A 19245-nucleotide genomic window follows, 5' to 3' on the forward strand; every position below is an offset into this window, starting at 1 on the left:
AAGTTGGCGATTACTTTTTACAAGATATTATTCCCTTACTTCACCATGCCTCAACTCTAAATCCAGGGGATATTGCTTATTGGAGTGGATCTAGTACCACACTAAATTTGCACTGTACTATTAGTCTATGTATTTATTATGTGAGGTATCATTTCAATTTCATGTTGCGTAGTGTATAAAACATTAAATTAAAAATAATCACTAATCAACAACATTCATTATGTGAGGTATCGTTTCCTCTAGATTTATGTTTGTGTTGTTGCTTGTTTCTTGGTGAGGATGTTTTGGCGGCGTAGTGATGCAGTGACGGTGGTGGTGATGCACGATGGTGATGCAGTGGCGGTGGAGGTTATTCAATAGTGGTGGGGGTGGTGATGTGTGGTGGGGGTGATGTTGGGGTGTTAAGTGAGGAGGTGGGTGCTTGTTGAGGTGATTTCCTTCAGGAGCAACCTCTGTTACACTGGTCCATGTTCGTCGTCACTAGCTTTTGTTTGTGCTTTTTGGGTGGTTTTAGGTGTTTACGGAGTTTCGAGGGTGAGTGTCACGTTGTGTTGAGTCTTTTTCGTTTGATTTGTCTGCTGTTTAAACTTCGCATGTCATGTCTTTCGTCTTACATTTTGTGTGCTGGTTTTCGGTGGGCCGGTTCATTTGGCTTCGAGATCGGGAGTCGGGGTCTAGCTGCATATTTTGTTTGGCTTGATTTGGTTTTTCTCTGGAGTACCGGGGGCGAGGGGTGCCCTGCTTTTTTGGTACTATAGTCTGGTGGGCCGATCACTTTTGATTCGAGATCGGGAGTCAGTTCTTTTTGTCAAGTTGGTTTTTGGGCTTTGTGTTGTGCTTTTTCGGTGGTTTCGGAGGTCGCGAGGTTTATGTTAGCTACATGATCCTTCGGTTAGGTGCTCTTCAATACGTGGCTTAACTTGGGTATTCGGGTCTGGAAGTTTTATTTAGTTGGTGTTCTTTGTGGGTGAGTAGTGACGATGGGCGGTGGTGGATACAGTGTTTACAGTGTTTTTTTTTTTTTTGGAGTCTGTTTTAGGTGGTGATGTGTTTTGGTGTTTTGGTTGGGTTATCTTCAGGGGTGTTTTTAGGTGGTTATGGTGTACCGTCTATATGCGGCACCATTTGTATATTGTTTCGTCCATACCTTGCGTCTTGCGGGGATGACGTTTAATAATATTTGCCGATTCAAAAAAAAACAACATTCATAGATAGTTGAAATTCTTAAGAATTTTTTTACAGCGCGCCTTGTGGCGGTGGGGATTAGATACCAATTCCCATTTCATTTCCAACTGTTATAGTCATATATTCGGTAACAACATGAACAAAGAAAGATATTATGCGTCCTTTCTTTCTAGCTAGATAGCGAGATAACTATAGAATCATTATCTCGTCACTTATTTTTGCAACTTGGGGTAATATACCACTACTCTTTTTCTCGATGACATCATTCGTTTAATTCGAATATCAAACCGAGAATATTGGCCATATGTACGTGAAGTGTGAATTGATATCACAAATTAGTGTAGTACAATTCTAGATTGTATGTATGATATCAGAAAAAGTTTAGTACCATTCAAAAAAGCGACTGGAATGTGGCTTTTTTAATTTAATAGGGTCAAAATCACAATGAGTGCAAAGTTGGTCAAAAGTGTGTTTAAGCCTACAAAATACTATAGTATGAGTATATTACTATAATAATTTTTAATTGATAAAAAAAAAATTACTATAATTTTTTTTTATTACTTATTGCTATAATTTTTGTTGACAAGTCGTTGCTAATTGCTATAAATTTTAAGTGTGTGTCTATATATATATATATATTTTATAAATTTTAAGTATGTAATTTGTTCTTCCGAATAACTAGGGGTGTTCGCGCTTCGGTTTGGATCGGTTTTGAGGTAAAAAATCAACCGATCCAAAATAAAAATCACGTGCGGTTCGGTTCGGTTTGGATGATTACATTAAAAAAATCCGAACCGATCCGATCCAAATATATGCGGTTTTATTTGGATCGGTTTTTGGATATCCAAAGTGCAACATGTAATTTTTTTATTAATATTAATATTACTCATACACCGTAAAATAATAGGTTTGATACAAAATATGACACAAATTTATTAAAGGCTTAATTGATCTGCCGGTCCCTTAACTTATTTCTTTTATTCAATTTGGTCCCATAAGTCTTAACTTTGTCAAACACGTCCCTTAACTTATTTCTTTTATTCAATTTGGTCCAATTTTGATAATTTTAATCCCTAAAAAAAAGAGACCGTTGGATTACGGAGGTCTATCAGATTTTATAGTGTATCACCAACACCTAATTTATTTACCTTCTTCTTCTTCTTCCATCATCTTCATCTTCATTTATCCTTCAATCATCTTCATAAAATAAAATTAAAAAACCCAGATTCAATTCCAACACCTAAAAACCCAGACTCAAAACTCAAAATCATAATCAAAATTAAAAATCAAAATCAAACCCAAAAACACAATTATGGCATTCTATATTCTTGACCCCCAGTCTCTAATTCATTCTTCACATGTACAAGGTTCATCACTAACCTTCTCCTTGATTTCCTCAATAAGCACGTTAGCATCATCAACCTACGAAACACCAAAACTTCCATTCACAACCTTCTTCATCGTAGTAATATTCAAAACCCAACCTTTCCAGATGCAATCCTTCGCAATCTCCAAAGCCGAATCAACCCTAAAACCCCTTTTCTTCATATCAGCAAACAACCCCTTCGCCTCTTCTAGATTCCCTTCCCTTCCAATCGATGAAGGTCAGAATCATGCCCAACCCGAAAAGGAAGAACCTTTGAGGGAGTAGCAGAGATTGCGGATTTGTCAATTTTAATTGAGGTTGTGGGTGTTGCAGCTCCTGAAGCTGAGACAAACAGTGATGGCGGTGGTTTGAGATGAAAGGAACAATAGAAGAGAATTAGGTTAGAAGATTTGTCAATTTTAAAAGATTGTTTTCTGTAATTGTTGATTCTTGTATACTCCACTGTATATAACGAAATGATGATGATTTGATTTTTTGTGTTTGATTTAGAATAGAGATTGATGAAGAGGTGGTTTTGTTTTTTATTATTTCTGGGTTTTTTATTTATGACATTGATGAATATGTAAGTGATTAGCGATTGATTAATGAAGTTTATACTGTTAAGGCTATTGTTGTTACGGCTCCTGTAGAAGATGTTGCTGTTGTTGTTGAAATTGATGAAGAAATATGACAATCAATTTGGATGAATGAGCATGTTGAACAATAAGAATGAGTAGCCATCAGGATGTAGTATGAATAACCCCTTGTGTTGCTTTCAAATGAAAAATTGTGCGTTGTAGCCATGTTGTTCATGGAAAAAATATTAGAATAAGACCTAGAAGGAGTTGTTGTTGATGAACAAATTGTTGTTGTTGTTGCTGACAGTGATGATAAAAACAGAGAGGATTTACTTAAAGATTTTGAATATGTTGTTGGATGATGAATTTTAGTTGTTTTGGTTTGAGTTTTGGGTATAAATTTTTTGTTGTTGCTGGGTTTTGTGTTGATGATGATAGATGAAGATGACAATGATGGTGGTGTAGTGAATAAATAGCAGGTTTAATTTTTTTCCTGGGTTTTATTGATGAATATTGATGAAGGATGGATGTAGATGAAGATGAGGGAAGAAGGAGAAGAAAGTAAATAAATTAGGTGTTGGTGATACACTATAAAATCTGATAGACCTCCATAATCCAACGGTCTCTTTTTTTAGGGGATTAAAATTATCAAAATTGGACCAAATTGAATAAAAGAAATAAGTTAAGGGACGTGTTTGAGAAAGTTAAGACTTATGGGACCAAATTGAATAAAAGAAATAAGTTAAGGGACCGGCAGATCAATTAAGCCTTTATTAAAAAAGTTAACATTACACAATGAAAATGATTGATTATATTTGAAATAGATGAAGTAGTAATAATATAGATTAAATTAATGCAATATATAAGATTAAATACCAATAAGAAATATATTAATGCAATATATAATACTAATAAAATAATAAATAAGTATAAAAATTTGTTTTTGCGGTTCGGTTTGGTTCGGTTCGGTTTTGAAAAGGCAATCCGAAATCCGATCCGATCATAGCGGTTTTTCCAAAACAACATCCAAAGACATCCAAAAATATTCACTTTTTTGCGGTTTTCGGTTTTTTTGGATCGGTTTGCGGTTTTATTTTGGATCGGTTTGGATTTGAACACCCCTACCAATAACTATATAAAAAGGGCAAATTACACTCACCTCCCCTGAGCTTTCTTTAAACAACACATATACCCCCTCTAGTTTTAAAAAAAACACACACCTCCCCTCTAAACTAGCTCTGTTAGTCTAAAATGTTTGATTGTTTCTTTCTTTAACAACTCTGATTTATTTCATAGAGAAAAACTCCACTACAATGTAATCTTTATACACTGTAGTTATTTTACCGCTCCATCGCCAAGATACCTACATCCCACCGCTAGAGGATATGTTTCTCCGTGGTCAACCCCGAATAAATTTCACAATCATCCTTTTATGTTTCTCCGTGATTCAATTGAACATGAGATTGGAAATGGCAAGAGATTAGGGTGAGTTGTGAATAGTTTGCGAGTTTCAATGGAGAAAGGATTAGGATCTGGTGAATCAATTTCCAGTGCACACATAATTTTGTTTTACATTTTCCATTATAATTCCTTTGTTTTGTTTGTTTTTAAGTTTTTTTTTCTTGTTTGTAGAAATTGTAGTTTTGTTTTTGCGTTCCCAGGGAGATTAATTTTGCTATAATCATCTGTGTTGAATCATATATTTCATTCATTAGATTGTTTTTTCTATTTCTCTACCCTGATGAATCCCAAGATTTAGTTTGTAGTGTATGTTAACTGATGAATTGTTTATGAATTATTTGTGAGTTTTGTGGCATTAATTTATTTATGGATAATCAAACTGTTCTTCCCCATTGTGTGTTTTTTTTTTTCTTTTCAATTTGCCACTGAGATGAGGTGCCAATTTCCTGTGCAACGAGTTGCCATGGCGAAAGACATCTTAGCTGACAAAAGCTTATGCTGCAACCAAGAAGTTAACAGACTACTAACAGTGTTAACATAGAAGGGAGGTATATGTTAATTAGAGAAACAAATAAGGGAGGTTAATGTCCATTTTTAAACTAGAGGGGGTCTATGTGTTGTTTAAAGAAATCTCAGGGGAGGTGACTGCAATTTGCCCATATAAAAATGTTTTATGAATAGCATTCAAGATTCATAGTGATGGTGACAGATTGGGGTGAAGGTGGTTATTTGATGCAAAATGTACGAGAGAGTTTAACATTACTTTTCCTCAAATAACTGAGTTTTTGTCAATCATGGATTTTTACATCTGCAATTTAGAAATATTCTCGTGTATGGCTGCAATTCTTAGTGATTTTGGTCTCGTTCTTAGTGAAATGAATGTGAATTAGTATACAATGGCATATTCTATTTTGGTACATGAATTTCACAACATCAAATCTGTACATATGGATGGTTGAATCGGCCTTTTGCAAGCCTAATAGTATTCTCCTCTGATGTAATCACCGAGTCGCTTCAATTCTCCACTTTGTTGCTCTGTCACTGCTCGCACCACATCTACAATTGAAATCATACCGACTATTTTCCCATCTATAACTGGAACATGACGGATTCGATTCTCTGCAATACAAGTAAAGGGTCACACACATGTTTCTTCAATATTTGGTCACATAAATTTTATGGCAAAATATTTATGTGCAACAGACAGTTACCTAACATTAGTCTCATTGCTCTTAGGATGTTTGTGTCAGAGGTCACAGTTACCAGGTCATTCTGTTATAGGTAATCATATGAGTTAAAAAGTCATAAAATGTAAATGCTAGATTGCATTAAATAGAATGAAAATGAGAGAGCATATAAAATAACCTCATTAGTCATTATTTGTCCAACTTGTGTGTATAAAGGTGATCTTCCTTGTGCAACTATTTTCTTCAAGCAGTCTGTAGAATCATGCATGGAGCCAACAGAGATTTTAGCTTGTTTTGTTCATAAAGCTATTATTATCTTACGATTCATGTGAGCCATATATTGATACAAATTATAATGTATATCTATTTTGCACATGAATCTCATTTTGAATTCTGATTCATTATGATTTAGTCTGACAAACAACTATCTAGACTTAAAGCAGTCGATCACTTTTTCTTGTTGAAATTTGTAGGACAATATAACCAACTACTTTTCTTTTGTCATTTGTTTATCTCAGCAACTTATTGGGGTAATGTATCTTACGATTCACAATTCGAAAAATAGTTCTTACCTATTGACTATTAGAATTTTGATTTGATAACCATGGCCGTGTCCACATAATAAATTCTATCGTGAAAACTAGTACACTTAATTATTTTTTTAAGTGACATACATATTTTAAGCAACGCATAATATGAGATGGAGAAAGTATCCGAAGGAACCGCCTACCCCTTTCTGTGACAATGCCTGCTATTTGCTGGCCTTCTGGCTTCAGTACCACCAATGATCCGATATCATTTTCAGCCATCTAAAACATTATATATTTTTTGAGTTTGTTTAGAAACATTTTCGAAGTTATAATAGTAACAATGAAAGCTTTAAAACAAATTGAAGAACTATCTTACATTCTTCATTGCATTAAAAACAGCATCATCGACTCTACACCAAAGCCAGGAACCCACCTTTTCTTCCCCCTTTGTCATTAGTACCTCTGATACTGTAACATTCTCCAAACCCTTCTGCAGCATGGGTGGAGAGGATGTGCCACATCCAAAGCCTGAAGATAACTTGTTCAGGCCAAACATTCCATTACCGTGGAATTGTTGAAATATTGCAGCCCTTAAAGGGTTACGGCGAGGTTGCAGTATCCGGTAGATTCCTTGCATTTTTTGTTGTTCACTTTTTCTAGTTCTGTTCAATCAAAATTTAAATTAGTGATGGTTATGTATTAATATTTTCCAAAGCTTCACCAGAAAAATAAAAGAAAGAACCGAGGGTATATGGAACTAGTACTTCCTTGCAATTTGTATTTCATAGTGTTACAGAATGAATAGCTTGTATCCATCGTTTACTTGGACATATCTTGTTCTGAATTCCTTTCTTTAAGGAGAATATAAAGAAAGGAACTTGCTTTATGGTTGCTTACACATGGAATTGCCAAACCTTTTGGATGATGAATGTTCTGGCATTCATTCATTTCCACAACGTTTCACTCATGTTGCTAATCATAATTATTATTTATTGTCTGGTTCAATGAAATCAATTCCCAACACGTGGGATGAAATTAATGACTAAAATCACAAACTTTTTAAGGTAAGCTTCAAAGAGGCCAAGTATATGCTGGGAATTTCTTTCGTGACAAGTAAAAGAAATTAAAGAAATTTCTTTCCTCTACAACAAGATATATAAGAATGTTTAGCAATTCAGATTTCAGCAAACGTATGACTAACACAAATAAATATAAGGAAAGCACAAAAAGGAAGATGAATTGATTAGTTAACCCAAAAACCATTGGATAAGTCCTATTATACATGCAAGGTATATATTCCTAGTTCTGATTCTGAATATAAAGAGAACATTTGCAAATGCAATCAGTTCAGCCAGAATGTTTAGTATTTCCTGTTAAAAAACAAATAATCCAACCTATTTTGTTGTGATAGAAGATAAATTATTAACCAACCATTATCCATGTCAGAGCAAAAAAAGAAGCAATTTCGTTTTAGAATCCCATGGATAGCAGGTTCTTCCATTGGATTTCAGTCTCATCGAAAACAAAGATCAAAGTTTCCTTCACAATTGGCCTATTCCCCACCACAGCCTCCTCCTACCCCAATTTCTGAACCTCAAACAACTCTGGAGAGAAACATGATGTTTGCCATTGCCACATCAAACCCTAGTGAAAAAAACATCAAATTAGTTGCAGATCCAGATATCATGAATGTATCAAAGTCCCCCATGCAAAATAGTACTATGAAGGATGATGCAACAAATTTTGCTAATAAAGTAGCCACGGTGAACCCAACAACGGCAACACAGTTTCCGACAGATGACAAAACAGTCAGTGTGGTAACTCTGGCGGGTGACAACAGAGGAGCATCAATGCATGTGGCAGGTTCCCATTCCCAATCAACATGGAAAAAAGGGTCAATCCACAACATACATCGAACCAAAGACGAAGAAGAGAAAGATGAAGCGGGAAAGGCATATGTGAACAGCAACATACAGAGTATGAATAATTCATTGATGGTGCAAGGTTCAATAAATGGAAGAGACCCTGGTGTTCGTGTCATTCTTCCCGAAAAGCCTGAGCCTCAAGTTAAACAAGGCTTAGAAAACCGCGAGGCTGAGGTGAAAACGGTTAGCAGGGTAGAAAGGTTAACTTACCAACCAATGGTTCGAAGACGATGCCTGAGAGGACTTCTGGTGGAACCAAGTGATTCTGATCCTGACAATCCTGATAAACCTCGTCGTCATGGCTGCAAAGTCAGCTGCGGAGATATTAGAAAGGATAATGGGATTCTGTAACAAAATTGTAAACACGAAATACTGTATATTCTTATAATCCACTTGGGACATCATACTAGGATTTTGATTTGTCAGGTTGACAACATCCATACTCTCTATTGTTAAGTCGATTTATAATCTATTCAACGAGGCAAAGTACATATAAAAGTACAATATTTTTATAATAATATGACACTTACTTTGCTACCATGCTGAAAGATCACAAGTTATTGGACGCATATATGCAATGGTTACTATAAGAATTTGTTATCTTCTACCATTAAAAATACTTATATCCAAAATCATCTTTAATCAGGTCCCTTACACATTGTCAAAAAAAAAGGTCTCTTAGACGGTTTACCTACAGTTCTGTTGTTCAATAATTAAAAGCCAAAGACTGATGAATTAGTAGTGAAATTCCTCTCTTCTAATGTTATTCAGTAGTCAAATCCATATCATAATCTATCAAGATTTTGAAAGTTCTTTGCAACTTGTACAAAATCATAAAAAAATTGAAACAAGATTATTTACAGATCAAATTCTTTACTTTAGCATCGTTAACCCCATAGTTGATATTTTCCTACTCACGATAAAATAATACTGAGTAACAAGATAAAAATATTCACTGAATAACAAACAAAATTTAGAGAAAGGAACTTTGTACAAGTATTTTTTTATTTTCTTGAAAGCGGACCTTTTTATAAGTTAGTCATTCAAAAATCAAACATTTTACATTTCACCCTTAGAGAAAAGGGTTTACATCTAATAGGATGACTTGTAAGCTAAGTTACACTTCTGACAATGAAATCCTATTTTTTTGAAAGAGGACCTTTTTATAAGTTAGTCATTTAAGATTGGATGAAAAATAAAGAAAACCTATACATATACGTAAAGATTTGTTTGATTGAATGTGCGTAAGTAATCTTTACAAAGGGTATCTTGTAAAAGGATAGTGTTTAATCCAGCGAAAGTAAGCATCATGAAAACATCCCTAGCGATAATTTCACATACGTTTTTTATAGTTTGACATATTTCAACCCCTTACCTACCATGATTTTCAGCCAGTTCAGAGATGTCATTGGTTCCCTAAATTTTCTTGAATCTCTCGGGACACGTCTCTCGCTACAAATAACAATGTCTTTTTATAAAATTAGAATAGCTAGATAAAATAACTAATGTAGATAAAATAACCAAGTTGTATATAAAATAAGAATAAATGGGAGGTTTAATTACAGTTTTGACCCCCTAAGTATCAGAAAATTGCGACTTTAGCCCCCTAACAAAAACAATAACAACCGAGCTCCATATGTTAAGGCTCTTTTGTAGCTTTGGCCCCCTAGGTCAATTTTGACCCATTCAACTCACACGTGGACACCACGTGTGTAATTTTTAATTTAAAAACAAATAATAATGCCACGTGTAATGCTTTAATTAAAAAAAAGTTAAAAATATTTTTTTATTATTTTTGTTTTTTTATAAATTTTTTTGTTTTTTTAATTACTTTTCAAATTTATTTTTTAATCATTATTTTTTTAATTTAAAAATAAATATTTTATTTATTTTTAAATTAAAAAATATTTTGTTTTTTATTATTTTTTTTAATTAAAGCATTACACGTGGCATGTTTATTTATTTTAAAATTAAAAATTACACATGTGCGTTGAATGGGTCAAAATTGTCATGGGAATCAAAACTGCAACAGGGGCTTAACATAGGGGGCTCGGTTGTTATTGTTTTTGTCAGGGGGCAAAATTGTAACTTTTTAATATTTAGAGGGCAAAACTTGTAATTAAACCTAAATAGGAATGGCTAAAATAATAAAATAATCTAAAATACACAAAATAGTGCATAAAACAACTATTTTTCAACCCCAATACAAATATTTTATCTAGGCCTTACAAAGGGTAAATCATGAGAAAATTAGAATAACTAATGTAGATAAAATAACCAGGTTGAACTACTATTTTTTTAAGGAGAATGTTAACAAGTCCCCTAGGACATTGGTTAAGTAGTTAAAAGAGGTAAAATTTTGTTAAAAAGTGGTGTAATAATTAGTTAGTTAAAAGTAACAGTTTATATTTCCAAGATAATTTTTCTACTTTTGGATTCCTTAACCAGTGTCCGAGGGCACTAGTTAACAAGACATTTTTTAAAGTGCAATCTAAGCTTTACCCATTAGGTGTGTTTGTTTCAAGTTATATTTGTAGATTTCTGAGAATAAAATCATAAAAATGCATATGCCTATGTTTGTTACAAATTTACTAAATTTTATTCCCGGGTATAAAATGTTCCTGGGAATAGAAAAGTTTTCCCAAAGAAAATGGTGGGAACAAAGTTCCCATGGAAATGGGAAGAAAATTATGTATAATTACCTATTATATTTCCTATTTTTAAGGTTTCTTGAAATATTATAATGTTAACCAAACATCTTTTTTCTAAATACCTTGAAATAAAATTCCTATCTTTATATTCTAAGGAATGTTATTCCTATAAATAAATTTGACACACTTGAAACAAACACACTTGTATTTTATTATTATAGGCTATAATTTATAGCCAACCCCGAATCAAATTAATAAGGAAAATGCTAACAAGTATCTTGAAGACACTTGTCAACAAATTTAAATAAGGGAAATGATGCATTCAATACATTGAAATTCTAAAAAGTACTTTAACTTTTTCTAAAAAAAAAATTACAAATTATTTCTATTTTTAAATCTTTAATAAGTGCTCTTGGAACACTTGTTAGCCTGACTCAATTAATAATTAATTTTGAAATGCAAAAAGAAGAAATTGTTGGCAGTTATTAGAAGACGATAAGCATCCACAATGGAGACATCCATTTTTGGGTACTTAAATGGGTCCCACACGTACACATCACTCTTTTATCATTTTTTAATAGTAGTACCTAATAAGCACTCAATCCCTCCAACCCAGATCTCACACAAAGTTCTTAAATGGGACCCACTAATCAACTATCAATAATTTTATATCACTACATTTCAATTTTTTAATATTAAAAGCGTGCGGGTCCCATTTAAAGTTGGAGGTCTTAAATAAGACCCCGGGTCTTAAGAGACCCCAAAAATAAAATTCCCCAATGAGGGTACCTATTAGGTACGGTGTCTTAATTGGTAAAGACACCACCATTGGGGATGGTCTAAGAGGTTTTAGAAACCGCTGGGAATTCGTCCCATTGTTTTCAAAGTCTGTGGATTTGTCTTTTTATTCATTCATATCCAAAGTCCAAATATTAAGCAGGATCTTAGCCGTTATCGTATAATCATCCTTATCAACAATACATGTATACCTCGGCAGCAGAAACATATCTGAATATGACACTTTGTAATAAAACATTGGCAAGAGATAAGAGCAAAGTAAAGAAGCCACTACACAAGCACGTTACGTTAGTATATATATTGATCTTATTACTTGGTTATCTTCATATTAAGACACAAGTCAACAATATACAAAAAAAGACATTGGAATTAAGAGTGTGATTTGGTTATTAAATTTGTTATCACAAACAAAGCAATTCAGCAGCAATCAATCAATGGGTTCTCTAATGGCAGGATGGGACTCTCACACAACTGATCCTAAATCAGGTACTTAATTAATATACTCATTAATTATTAGTATAATTGTCTTTATGCTCTGTGTTTGGCTTCACGGTTTAGTTTTTTAATATTTCAGAATCACTTGAAAGGAATCGGTCACTCACCAAAGAAGAAATTGATGCTTTCTGGAGATCAAAGAAGGAGACAGAGGATGAACACGTCAAAGTTATTTCCAATTTATCAAGGACTATTCAGGTTTCACTTTGTGATTCACATCTTTACAAACTGTTTTGTTTCTGTGCTAATGATTTTTTTTTTTTTTTAAATGTCAATGTCAATGTTAAATATGTTAGTATGTTAATAATTCATTTCGATATTTAATTGGACAGCCCGGCAAATACGACGATACCGTGCCCTTGGCCCGCCCCATGAAGAAATCATTTGGCATGGATGTTGACAAAAATATGGAGCAGCTTAAAAATATGAAGAAAAATGGCTGGTAAATTTTCTCATGGCCAATTGTTAGTCGTTAGAAAACTATCTTTTAAGAAATCAATGTTCCAATTCAACTACTTGCAGACTTAGGCCAATTGTCATGAATACTTTTAATTTCGTTATATAGACTTTATATTGAATTTGAATATGGTTGCATTGGGTGAGTGCAGGTGGACCAAGAGCAACTGGGCGTTTCTGAATGAACCTCCAGTGATGGAAGCTCCTACCAACAAGTATGCATCGCAGTATCACGTAGCCAACTTGGGATCATCAAAATTAAACACAGGACATGGAATTAGTGCTTGTTCCGAATGGTCTATCTAAATCTAATTCCACCCTTTACAATATATAAATGTAACATATCCACGAATGTAATTTTTGTTTGTTTTTGTTTTGAGATGACACGAATGTAATTGTTTTGAGATGACACTTATAATTCTGCATTGAAAAATGTTAATTTATCCATAAGGTTTTGGTATTTATTTTTCTATATAAGCAGGGCTTAACACATATAAGGGAAATGTCAATATTGGAATTTGAGTATTAAATTTAATTAACATAACAAACAATTGCTTTTTCCTTTTTCTAAACGTATTTTCTGGGTTTTTCTAGTCATGTGCTGCGTTTTGGGCTTTTCGAGCACTTCGCTTTGTTGTGAGTTGTTTTTGTTCATAGCTTCCACCACGTCACTGTTGAGGGTAACCAAATCGTTTGCTCAAGTTTTAGCCAATTCGGGCAACATTACTACTTCGCAGCTACCTAAACCTCGTTTTAAAGGTGAGCAAATCTCCATCAAAATATCTGAAGATGAATGGCACGTGTCCTAGACAGTCAAAATATCCTTCCCAGGAGGTTCACTCTCCCAAAGGGTTCCTCCTATGCTAGACTTAAAAGAAAGAATCTTAAGTTTTGGAAGACTAACAGCCCATGGTTTCATTACATAAAGGTTACTTTGAATTTTTTCATCCTTGGATGATCGAAGTGCAGTTTGATCTATTGGTTCTTGGAATCTCTCACTAGGCTTCCTTCGAACCTTTGTTTGGACTGTTGACTTCAATCCTCACATTGTGCAACAAACCATTCCTCAAACATGGGTACTCTTTTGGCCCTTTTGATGATTTTGCCAGAGTTCTAATAAGGTTGATTTAACTTCATATATGTGTGAAAGAATCCTCGTTGAAAGGAACAATTTTAATTTTTACATGGTTGTTGAGTATGACCGATTTTATGTTACTCGTCTTAGATTATTGGACATTCTTTTAAGAAGTGCAAGTATCGTATTCCTTCTGAAGCACAACATGTTGTTAAGCCTATTGTCTCACGTGTTTAGTCCTTCAAATTAAGCTTTGGAAAACTAACGTCCCATGGTCCATGATTTCATTGGGTAAAGGTTATTTTTTTCTTCCTTGAATGATCTAAGTGTATTTTGATCTATTGGGTCTTGCGATCTCTCATCGGGCTTCCTTTGAATCTTTCCTTGGATTGGTGACTTCATTCCTCACATGGTGCAGCAAACCACTACTTAAACATGGATACTCTTTTAGCTCTTGATGAGGCAACTAGGATGAGAACTTTTTTTTTTGTCAGAGTTCTAATAAAGGTTGATTTAACTTCAAATATGCATGAAAGAATCCAAGTTGAAAAGAACAATTGATTTTTATTTGTAACTCGTGTTAGATTATTGGACATTCTTTTATGAACTCCAAGTATTAGATTTCTCCCAGAGCGCAACATGTTGTTAAGCCTAATGTTTAAGTGTCTAGTCCTTCATATATTGCTATGTCCTCCCAACAACTACATGAACCCCGTGCTAGATAATGAATTTACCAAAAACTAAATGTGGCACCCGAGGTGGAACCAAAGTAAAGTTGCCAAATCCGGGTGATTTGATTTAGCACCTCTTTGAATTTGTTGATAGTGGTGCACCGAAATCGAAATATGTCTAAAACACTGCGAATGAATACACCCTCCGGTCACTAATATAAGCAAAAATCTACATTTTAGATTCATTCATTTAATGATGCACGTAGTCTTTATTATAGACCACATACATCATTAAATGAATGAACCTAAAATATAGATTTTTGTTTATATTAGTGACCGGAGGGTGTATATTGGAGTTTTACAAATAGCCTGATCTAGAATGAGGGTGAAGATAAAATGAATGATATTGAAGACCATAGGATATGTAGGACTTTGATATCATTCTTTCTTTGTACCCCTTATTTTATTCGCATGTTGTAGTATAATGTGTGCACGAGGGAGTATAATTGGGATATAGCGAAGAAAGACGAAGATGAACTGCTAAAGAGGCTCAATAGTCTTAAGGGTGTGAAACAAAATATTAAGGATATGAACTCCGAGAATGAGGACAAATCTATTGTAGAGATGACCGGCAGAAATTTAGAGAAGCTTTTAGAAATCAGAGGTGGAGAGAAAGTCAGAGAAAAAAAGCTGAGAAGGCCATATAATACTCCAATGTCAAAATTGAAATATTAAAATTGCAAGTTAAAGGCCTTGAATTTTGGGATGGAAGAGTTGAAATATTACGGTTCGTCCTCACATAATGTAATCAATGGCTCAAAGAATGATAATTACGTCAGGAAGAAAGCCACTCATGAGCCGAAAGTGATGTCAACTGTGGACTTTACTGCAGGTTTTGCATAGGCGGTGACTCAAATTCAGGTTATGCTTTTTTATAGTGGAACAAGTTCTCATGAAGTGTATTTTAAAGAAGGGTCTTTCTAACCATTGCCCTAAGGGAAATAGTCAAGGAATCCATTAATAGAAACTTTGTCTTGGAAATATACTCCTTCTGTCTCAAATTATAAGTCGCTCTGAAAGAAAAAATTGTCACAAATTATAAGTCGTTTTACAATACTCATGAAACATTAATGTCACTTATCTTATTATACCATTAACTATTTATTACGCCGTTCTTTTAATTCTTGAATTTATCTTTTCCATATTATTTATTAAGGGCAATTTTGTAAAGCAGCTCATAATATCTCTTTTCCATATAAAATCAATTGCATTTCTTAATACGTTTGAAATGACCAAAACGACTTATAATTTGGAACAGGGGGAGTAAGTTTTTACTTTTATCTTAGCAATAATTACAATACTTTTTTATGCAAACTTATTAATTTTAATAATCTAACCAATACTCCAAAAACACTCATTATCGTTCTCCTTTAAATAATACAATTAATCGGCCTATCACTTTGAAAAATTAAAATAAATTTAACTAATCATTTTGTTCAAAATTATAATTTTTTTGCAACAAAACGAATCCAAGCTATAAGTTTACCATTCATAACTTTTTTTTTTCATTTATATTAATTTATCTTTATCATATTATTGAGGAAAGATAATTTACTAATAAATAATAACTCTTTTAATTTTCCTTTTTCCATACAAAATTAATCATATTTTACAGTAATTTATCTGAAATTATCAAAGTAGTTTAAAATTTGAGACAAAAGTACTTTTCTTAAATAGTTTTTTAGGTGAACATGGTTTTATTTATAAGACTTTCTAACTATTAAAAGAAAATAGTTGCTCAAAAATATCCTAGGAGAGAGAAATTTCTAAACTGTCCAGGTACGTTTTTTATTGGCCATAAAACTGTCTAGGTACGTTGAACGAGCAAATAATGTTCCTTATAAATCTTCTGAAAATAGATCTAACTATTTGAGTTTAATTTACTGAAAAAAAAATTTAAAAAAAAATCATGTTAGGGGAAATGGTGAAATCAACTTTTTAATAATATTAAAAAATTTCGTAAAACAGAAAACCGTTTTTTGAAATGTAATTATTTCCGACAAAGTAATTGAGTTTAAGCGGTTAATAAGTTTTACGAATAACAAATTGTTCGAAATAAACTGAGTTCTATTTCAAAGTGAAAGAATTCTTGGTAAAACTGTCTTTTCCTCCCAGTCAAACTCTAAATTACGATAACTCTTTTGCTCTAAGAATCGAAGAGTTAACATAAAAAAATATATAATTATTCCTTTATGTAAATAAATCCATAAAAAATTGTGCATTTTATATTAAATATATAAAAAAAAATTGTGGTGACTGAGGTTTGAACCCCGGACCTTACATATATCATGAATTGTCCTATCAACTAAACTAAACTCGCGAAAACTATATAATTATTTAAAATAGTTAAAGAATGTCCAAATACATTGAACCTGCCGATCATTTCATTTACAACGTTCTAGAATGTTGCTAATATTATATATATATAGTTAAAGAATGTTCAACTATAAATTTACAATCCTCTAAAACAAACTATAAATTTAAAAAAAAAAGTTATGACATCGAAACTAAAGTAATAGAGAGAAAATAAAAATATAATATAAATACAAAAAAAATTGTTACAAAATTGTTTTAAAAATATAATTTTTTAGTAAATATATTTATAACTGAGTGTAGAGGATGAAGAGGAAAAAATTCTCTAAGTTTGTAAGCTTTTGCAATAATTTTAAAATAAAAATATAAATAAAACTTAGATGCATTTTTTCTAACATGTTGTTGTGTTATTATTTACTTAAAATATTTATAACTAACTTATGATTTCCTCAAATTATTTTTTCATTAAAATTCAAAAATAATATCAAAAACACTTGAGAAAACACACCTAAATCTAGTCCTAAAAATAATTAAAGAAAATGTTAAACATGAATTTTGACTAAAGTCTGAAATTATCTAGAGCCTTGTATCGGAGAAAATATTATGACAATCCCTTTTTAAATAGGAAAATGCTAACAAGTGTCCTAAGGGCATTGTTTAAGCATCTAAAAGTACCCGGGGCACTCTTTAAGCACTTTAAATAGTAAGTTTTTTATGAAAAGTTGGGTAATCAATGCATTGGAAATTGTACTGATTGACTTTTTAAAGGAATAATTGTTAAATTGAGGATGCTTAAAGAGTGCCCGGGGGCACTCGTTAACAAAACCCTTTTAAATATTATCCAAAATGTTAAAAGGCCAAGATGTGCTGTAGGTACGGGTCGAACCATCAAAGAAAGCACTTCACCAACCCCACGTTAGATAGAAAGGAGACAACAAGAGTGCTAAAGTAAAGCCACCAACTCCTTTGCTTTGAAATCAAGATTCCATATGATTATTAAGTAACCAATGGAATTAAGACTCATCATCATTATGTATAGTACCACTTTATCATTTATCTATGTCCAGTCTAACCCAAACAGATAAATGATTGTGACCTGGTTCTCTACGGTCAAAATTTCTTGCATTGGGCATATTAAGACGAGAATATCAGTGGATCAAAATGCGAACGAAGGATTTAAGTTTTGTATTTTAGTTTTTCAAAAAAAAAATTGTGTATTTTAAATTATACAATTAAAAAAAAATCTACATTTTCTAGACGGTCTAATTAAGATTAGACGATCATCGTTATTTCAAATGCGTGAATGTCAGATCTCTTAATTCAAAAAACCTCAAGTAATCATGTATAAGCTCCTTTAATACAATTCATTTGATTTCTTCAAAACGAATAATCTATAAGCTCTGTTTTTTGCTACAACAAACGTTAATAAACATTTTATCCCTCAGTAACGAAGTATAAAGAAAAATGGGTATACATTACTTTTTTTTTAATATTATTTTCTTTAATCCATTTTTACTTACAATTCGTTAGCAAAGAGTGTGTATTTAAAAAGTATAATATATTAAATTTGGAATATATATATATATATATATATATATATATATATATATATATATATATATATATATATGAGGCTTGCTAACTTACACCCTATATATAAGTTACCTCCAATTAAAAATTAAGTATATGATATTTTTTTCTTTATGGAAAAAGTATATGATAGTTATTTCTAAAAAGCAATTTAAAGTGACAATGTGTGTGGTTTTTTGAGAAATTTTCACCGAATGAACCATAAAACTAATTTAAAATGAAAGCATACTCTCTATTTTTTTTTTCAAGAAACAATGAAATGAAAGCGGGAGCAATTCTTCCATGGACACAAACCCAAATCAAATTTATTTAGGCGCACACACAAATGTAAAAAATTAAAACACAAATGTAAAAAATTAAAACACAAATTATTTAGTCACATTATTTAATTCTTTTATCTTTTAATTTTTTATTTATTTGTGAGTGTGTGCCCAAATAAAATTGATTTGGGGTTGTGTCCATGTCAGAATTTCTCTGAAAGCAGTGTCTGTCATTTTTTTTAAATGTCAAATGCATTTAAAAAAAACTATAAAAGAAAATGGTAAGATAAGTTTCTCTCTCTCAATATTCTTTTTAAGATTATCACGATATTGGTATGAAATTGTCACCACTATTTAACAGTGACTAATCATTGTCGAAAAACTTATGGGGTATGTAAGATGAGTTCTTCCATCCCAACCAAAAAAATTTCTATATGCATGAGGAGAAATTGAACCCTGACCAAATACTTAAGGGTCCAATCTCTTACCACCAGACCAATTCATCAATGGTTTCTCACATATATTATTTATTATTTTTGGTACAAGGTTTCTCACATATATTTTATTTTATTTTTGGTACAAGGTTTCTCACATAGTAGTATATTTATTAAAGTGAAAATAAAAATAAAAGTCCGAAAAATGCA

At 32.4% G+C, this 19245-nt stretch overlaps 3 protein-coding genes across 4 annotated transcripts; 2 read left to right on the forward strand and 1 right to left on the reverse strand.

Annotated features, from left to right (window-relative positions):
- Nucleotides 1–5424: 5424 nt before the first annotated feature.
- On the reverse strand, nt 5425–8679 carry LOC146942877 (Cystathionine beta-synthase (CBS) family protein). 2 transcript variants are annotated; one of them, XM_085756972.1, is made up of 7 exons: nt 8443–8679; nt 7739–7951; nt 6684–6969; nt 6508–6586; nt 5956–6029; nt 5802–5862; nt 5425–5709 (listed from the first exon to the last, which is right to left on the reverse strand). In XM_085756972.1, the coding sequence occupies exons 3-7, from the start codon at nt 6942–6944 to the stop codon at nt 5567–5569; spliced, it is 618 nt and encodes a 205-aa protein (XP_085613098.1). In that variant the 5' UTR covers nt 6945–6969; nt 7739–7951; nt 8443–8679; the 3' UTR covers nt 5425–5566. The 2 variants fall into 2 exon arrangements, with proteins under 2 accessions (XP_085613098.1, XP_085613099.1); XM_085756973.1 differs by lacking the exon at nt 7739–7951 and having other exon boundaries at nt 8443–8529.
- On the forward strand, nt 7545–8772 carry LOC146942878 (uncharacterized). Its single transcript, XM_085756971.1, has one exon. The coding sequence runs from the start codon at nt 7747–7749 to the stop codon at nt 8581–8583; it is 837 nt and encodes a 278-aa protein (XP_085613097.1). The 5' UTR covers nt 7545–7746; the 3' UTR covers nt 8584–8772.
- A 3234-nt stretch (nt 8773–12006) lies between these two features.
- On the forward strand, nt 12007–13082 carry LOC146942879 (DNA polymerase epsilon catalytic subunit A). The gene is made up of 4 exons (XM_085756974.1): nt 12007–12167; nt 12256–12374; nt 12509–12618; nt 12785–13082. The coding sequence occupies exons 1-4, from the start codon at nt 12116–12118 to the stop codon at nt 12936–12938; spliced, it is 435 nt and encodes a 144-aa protein (XP_085613100.1). The 5' UTR covers nt 12007–12115; the 3' UTR covers nt 12939–13082.
- Nucleotides 13083–19245: the final 6163 nt, after the last annotated feature.

This window comes from Medicago sativa, chromosome 3, assembly GCF_051527215.1.
Source record: "Medicago sativa cultivar Bolivia chromosome 3, Bolivia_mono, whole genome shotgun sequence".
Lineage (NCBI taxonomy): Eukaryota > Viridiplantae > Streptophyta > Magnoliopsida > Fabales > Fabaceae > Medicago > Medicago sativa.

Bases quoted from the DNA above. Each gene is read 5' to 3' on its own strand.
- LOC146942877 (XM_085756972.1), bottom strand. From the start codon at position 6,944: ATGCAAGGAATCTACCGGATACTGCAACCTCGCCGTAACCCTTTAAGG. The intron at 6,587-6,683 runs GTAAGATAGTTC...ATAATGTTTTAG, and splicing joins TTTTTAATGCAATGAAGAAT to ATGGCTGAAAATGATATCGG. The intron at 6,030-6,507 runs GTAGGCGGTTCC...ATGATTCTACAG, and splicing joins AGGCATTGTCACAGAAAGGG to ACTGCTTGAAGAAAATAGTT.
- LOC146942878 (XM_085756971.1), top strand. From the start codon at position 7,747: ATGTCAGAGCAAAAAAAGAAGCAATTTCGTTTTAGAATCCCATGGATA.
- LOC146942879 (XM_085756974.1), top strand. From the start codon at position 12,116: ATGGGTTCTCTAATGGCAGGATGGGACTCTCACACAACTGATCCTAAA. The intron at 12,375-12,508 runs GTTTCACTTTGT...TTAATTGGACAG, and splicing joins ATTTATCAAGGACTATTCAG to CCCGGCAAATACGACGATAC. The intron at 12,619-12,784 runs GTAAATTTTCTC...GGGTGAGTGCAG, and splicing joins AATATGAAGAAAAATGGCTG to GTGGACCAAGAGCAACTGGG.